At 37.4% G+C, this 6,067-nt stretch overlaps 1 protein-coding gene across 1 annotated transcript; it reads left to right on the forward strand.

The window, feature by feature from the left end:
* Positions 1 to 1,766: 1,766 nt before the first annotated feature.
* LOC120776984 (fork head domain transcription factor slp1-like) lies at positions 1,767 to 2,486 on the forward strand. Its single transcript, XM_040108083.1, has one exon. It carries the CDS (start codon positions 1,767 to 1,769, stop codon positions 2,484 to 2,486), a length of 720 nt encoding a protein of 239 aa, XP_039964017.1.
* The last annotated feature ends 3,581 nt before the right edge of the window (positions 2,487 to 6,067 follow it).

The following is a 6,067-nucleotide window of genomic DNA, read 5'->3' on the forward strand; positions in this document are numbered from 1 at the left end:
ATCTAAGCTTACTAAAATTAGAGCCACAGACAACCGTTTAACAACGATACTCTTCACAAATATTAAGTGGAGAATTTAAGAGAAAGATTGCAACAAAAGTTTGAATTGTTATAAAAGGGAAACGAAGTGAAAAATTATTAAAATTTTAGCAAAAAATATTTCTAAACGTTTTGAGTATCTTGTACAGCCCAGGATGGGAAGCATTTTGTTTTCCAAAGCCAATCGAAATGAAATGTTGGGTTAAGTAAACCATTGAAAGACACAGACGTCTCATCATCAAACAGATTTTTTATACTAAAATCATTTTTAACATTTATAAGGTTACATCGATAAAAAAATGTTATAATTCAGAATATATGTTCCAAGAAAATATTCCGCATAAAATTCCGCAATTTTTTTAATACATATGTATGAATATCTTGTCGCAAGAAAAACGAATACCGGTACTCAAAAAAGCAGGAAATATCCATCCTGCTTCAATCACAGCTAATTTCGCAGTGCCTTGAAAAACTTCACTCAATAGATATTCTCTAAAAATGTTTTTGCTTTGCCAATTTAACATCACAGAATCGCAATCATACCCAGCCAAGGACTGCCATCACACCTGCATCCCCAAAATTGTTATCAAAGAATTTCACACAACAATATTCTTGGAGCATTTCTCCTGGTTGGTGATTTCATAAGCATCCAACGAATACTTCTCGCAGCGAATGCGTCATCTACAACTCATGTCCATGCTTCTGAGTTTTCATCTAGTGTTTAGAAAGAAAGACTACCGTCAATACTTACCGTCAAGGTCAATTTGAAATCTAATATCTTGAGTGAAAACCACAATGCCTCAGGTTAAAGCCATCTTTTTCAATCCTCGAATCAAAAGCAAAGTCATGGAAGGGAACAATAATCTCAAAGCCGGCACTTAAAGCGGTCAAAAAATCAAAACTGCAGAACAATGTAGTGAAGGCCGCATATTGTAGCGAAGTCGCTATTGTTCTCCGAGCCGCAAGTGATAAAAGCAGGTACGAACTTGACGCGTGAGTTACATAATGAGCGTCAAAGCTTACCAAAATAACTCAAGAACTCAGGTAGAAGAATGTTACCTAGATTGAGCGAGATTTCGCAATAATTTTGGTATACCAGCTATTGTATACCTGCAAGCTATGGACGGCGTATAGGAGCCGGAAAGTTAAAAGTTGAGTGCTTTTGAGAGCATTTCAATTTATAAAGCGCCAATGGCTTACCTAAGAAATGCTTAAAATCCGATCTTGAGTGATTTGTGGCAAGTTTTGCATTTGCAGATGCCATTTTTTTGCAAGGGTTTCTGCTCTTTTGTTCTTCTAACAATGAAACTATACTTGGAACCAAAGAACAGTAGAAGATTCAAGTGAAAAAGTAGAGTATATCGCTTGACCTTGGCTGTGCTGATGTCAAAACCGCTCTATTTACTGGCTTACCGGATAATAACCCTTGATTTGCCCTTGATTTTATGACTTTGGCTTTGATATTAACTCAAATTTGAAACCAAAAAAACTGGAGTGACTCTCTGCCAACACCGTTTATAACGCTATATATGTAGAGATGGACTCGAACTGACTCACTGACTTGCTGACTTCGAGGATATAAATAGCGAGGATTCGAAAGAATTATTCATCAGATAGATTTTGCTTCTCCTACAATTCGGAACACGCTCAAGTCTTCTAAACAGTTATCATCAGCACTCATACTTCGCTACGATTTAATAGTTCACCTGCTTAAATAAATAAAATAAAATGGCACCAATATTCGAATCTAACTTTTCCATACGCAGCATACTCTCGAACGGTGAAGACAACAAGCCACCAATGCAAACCGACACCGACATAAGACCGAATTATACTTACGGAGCGTTGGTTACAATGGCTATACGCAGCAGCCCCGAACAAAAACTCACACTGAGCGGCATCCAACAATGGATCGCGGATAATTTTCCATACTATCGCAAAGATCAACGTGGCTGGCAGTGTCAAATTCGGCATACGCTCACTACGAATTCATGTTTCATGAAGATACCACGTCCACCCAGCGATCCCGGACGTGGCAATTATTGGACCTTAAATCCTGAAGTTGAGTCGATTAAGAATAACGCGGCATATGGACAAGCACAACTCGGTGCAAACGGTGCTGTCGGATTCGATTCCAAACTGAGCGTTGATCAGGCGATGGCACAAGGCGTGCCACATCCACAAATACCAACGGCTCGTTACTTTCCGACGCCACAAGAAATTGAGCGTACGCAACAAGTGATGATGACACAGGCGCTGCAAGAGCAGCACGAGTGGTACTTGTATCACCAGCGCCAAATGCAATTGGCACAACAGCAACTGAGGAGTCTACAGCAACATCAATTTCAACATCAGTGTGAGGAAATCTATAACAAGATTTCATTCCACCAGCAGCAGTGCTCATTCTTCACTGCGCCTCACTATCCGAATTCGGGCCTGAATTTTTAAGATTTTCTATACTATATATAAAATTAAACTAAAAATAATTATAAAACATGAAATATTGTAGCAATTTAGTCTTTAAGTGATTATATATTTATATTAATTTTCTTTTCGTATATTTTAAAAATAAATAAATTAGCTTTAGTCCATTCAAAGTAGTTCTCATTTCAAAGCGGGTTGTAGAGGGTTTCTGCTCTACTTCTGTTCTGTTTCTGTTTCTGCTTAGCTCTAAACCTGAATTGTTCGAGTCTACAATGACATTTAAGTTTTTCAGGGAATTTTTTCAGAGCTGCAGTGTATGGTTGCAACGGAAACCAAAATTTTGTATGCCTTATTTCATTGACCGATCTCTCGATATTTGACACAGTCTGAAGGGTCGATAAACTAGGAAGAACATAACGAAGTGCAAATGGCACCGTTAAATCGGAAAGAAATAATCGATAATCATTTTAAAGGAGATAACAAAAAAATCCGTCGAATATATAAAGTCAGCATGTGAAAGAACATTGTCATCTATTAAGTTGAAACAATATATCGAGCTTTAAACTCCCATAAAACCGTCTTATCTCAATTTCATCATAATGACAACGAGTCGAAACTCTGATGTTCTCTTACGGCCAAGTATTGGATCTATGGATCTCTTTTGAACTTGGAAAGCGCTGGACGAAAACAAAACTTGCGTGACAGCGAAACTTATGGTCAACACTACTGGCTTAATGAGCGTACTGTTCGCAACACCATCACCCATCTTGAGACCCAGCATTCATTATTGAATACTATTCGAACGAATAGATCACGCCCTCCATGCAGTGAAGAAAATATAGCAGCCGCAGCTGAGAGTGTACACGAAGACCGAACGTGGAGATATAATTCAGTATCGTTTGCAGCAACTCGGACTGGCATATGGAACGTCTTGGCGCATTTTATGCCAATATCGTACATTGAAAGCGTACAAAATACATCTTGTGCAAGAACTGAAGCCGCTCGACCCTCCCAAACGAGATCGCCTCGCTATATGAGCTCTTGAAAAGTTCCAAGAAGATATGACGTTTTCGAGCCAAATTCTGTTCAGCGATGAGGCCAATTTCTGGCTCAATGGGTTTGTAAACAAGCAAAATTGCTGGTTTTTTATGAAGGGCAGCCTAAAAAGATCCTAGAGCTGTCATTTCATCAAGAAAAAACAACGGTGCCCACATATCCCATCAATTAATGGATTTATAGAGCGAATATTTCGGTGAGCAGATTATTTCACGTTTTAGGCCGGTCGATTAGCCACCAAGATCGTGTGATACCGCTCTGTTTGACTTTTTCCAGTGGGAATGTGTGAAGCCTAAATTCTATGCGGACAATCCCGATTCAGGCCTTAGAGCAAACATTACGCGTGATATTCTCCAGTAACCAGTTGAAATACTTGAAGGTGTCACCGAAAATTTGACTCAACGGACGGACCATCTGGGACATAGCCGCTGCCAATGTTTGAAGGAGAAAATCTTCAAAAATTATATACCAAAGAATGTTCTTTCGAATGAGTTTCTTAGTTGTTTCTCTAAACTAGTAGGGAACCTGAAATGGATAATCCATTTATAAGTTTACATGTAGTGAAGTTACATATTTTTGTCATACGCAAATTGCCAAAGCTGTATGGAAGGAGGCCTGGTGGAGAAATCTAGATACTTGATAAACTTTCCAGCTTTTGTCTGACTGATATTGAAACATCTTAGTAGTCACACTTTTATCGATTTTAGCGGATTGATATTAGTCGAATTAACAAATTTATTTAAACTGAAATATTTTTATGAGAATGTGGAGATTCCTATCTTGAAGTTTTGGATATCACAAAAGACCAGCTTTCACAGCTTTTCTAGTGATATCTTGCGTCACTTTTGATAAGAGCATGAACGCTTCGATCTAACCTAACTAACAGCGTTAAGCTAGGTGATCACGAAGTTTTACAATGCCATGGCTTAACTGATTAAAATTCCGATTAAAACGATATAAATAATGAAACCGAAAAGAACTAGTGCGATTAACTGCTATTTAAGTAATTTGCAAAGTTTTGTGATAACTTCAATTAACAACAAGAAAAAACGGCTGCACAGAAGCTAATATACCCTTCACAGGTGCATTTCTTTTAGTAACCATGTGTTCAGTTTGTATGGTAGCTATATGCTATAGTTAACCGATCAGAACAATTTTTTCGGAGATTACATTGTTGCCTTAGAAAATAATCTATACCAAATTTGGTGAAGATACATTGTCAAATGTGAAAGCTTTCCATACAAGAACTTGATTCCGATAGTTCAGTTTATATGGCAGCTATATGTTATAATGGTCCGATATCGGCCGTTCCGACAAATGAGCAGCTTCTTGAAGAGAAAATGAGGTTCGCAAAATTTCAAAAGGATATCTTAAAAACTGAGGGACTAGTTCGTATATATACAGACGAACGGACGAACGGACGGACAGACAGACAGACGGAAATGGTTAAATCGACTCAGTTCAACATACTGATCATTTATATATACACTTTAAAGGGTCTCCGACGCTTCTTTCTGGGTGTTCCAAACATCGTGACAAACTTAATATACTCTGTTCAGGGTATAATTAAGTTACCAAGGAGAAGCAATTGTGTGGGATTTGTTTTATATATTGTAATTTATGTCGACAATGAAAGCGCTTATCAGTGCAGCCAGGCGAGGTCATTAAAACCAACCAAGAAGCATTGTATGTAGGAAACATTTTTGAGATTAGAACAAGCTGAAGTTTCATTCAAACAGCTGATATTTTCCACGCTGCTGGCTAAATTTAGCTGCGAGCGCAAGAAATAAGGCAGCAGTGAATTGGTTATGTGGTTTAAGCCAACAAACGTATATAAATATACATATACACATATATCTAAAAATATGTATTGAGCCATCTTCTTCTTCTTTTTCTTGATATCACTTTCTTCACAAACTGCACACGCGTAAGCCGTCGACCTTTTGCACAGTTTTATATTTATTACATCATGAATGGTTATAAATGCACATGTTGAATAGATTGAAGTATAAATATTTAATTGGTGATTTGCGGATACGCAAAATTATATATTTGGTGCTGTCTTCTTGAGTGAGCCGCAGCCATACTGAATGCGCAGGCAGGCTTCAAAAGTACAAGAGGCCCGCCTAAATGCTTGCGGCATTGATAAGGAAAAACGGAAGTTATTTTTTGTTGTTGGTTTTATATTTACTACGCTTATATGCGTGTTTCGCACAAATTATAGATACAAACACATTCATATATCTATGTGCTTGTTCTTGAGTACTTGAGAGCATATGTGAAATTTCTTGTTAAAAACGGCGATTATTGTGGGAGTTGAGCTTTAATAGCGAGTTCTAGTGAACAAAGGCCGATAATGATGGGTTTATATATGGTATAAATAAATACTTATGTGTAACATGAATTAGAGTGTACTTGTAGAAATTTATGTCAAATATGAGAAAATTATTAAAGGCAAACCACACACATTTTTCAATGGTTTTATTCAAGCCTTTCAAAGAATGTTAAATTCCATTTTAATAATAATTATGTCTCTCTTCGGTCGTCCA

The sequence above is a fragment of the Bactrocera tryoni genome, chromosome 5, assembly GCF_016617805.1.
Source record: "Bactrocera tryoni isolate S06 chromosome 5, CSIRO_BtryS06_freeze2, whole genome shotgun sequence".
Lineage (NCBI taxonomy): Eukaryota > Metazoa > Arthropoda > Insecta > Diptera > Tephritidae > Bactrocera > Bactrocera tryoni.

Excerpts from the sequence above, each read along its gene's own strand:
- LOC120776984 (XM_040108083.1), top strand. The coding sequence starts at position 1,767 with ATGGCACCAATATTCGAATCTAACTTTTCCATACGCAGCATACTCTCG.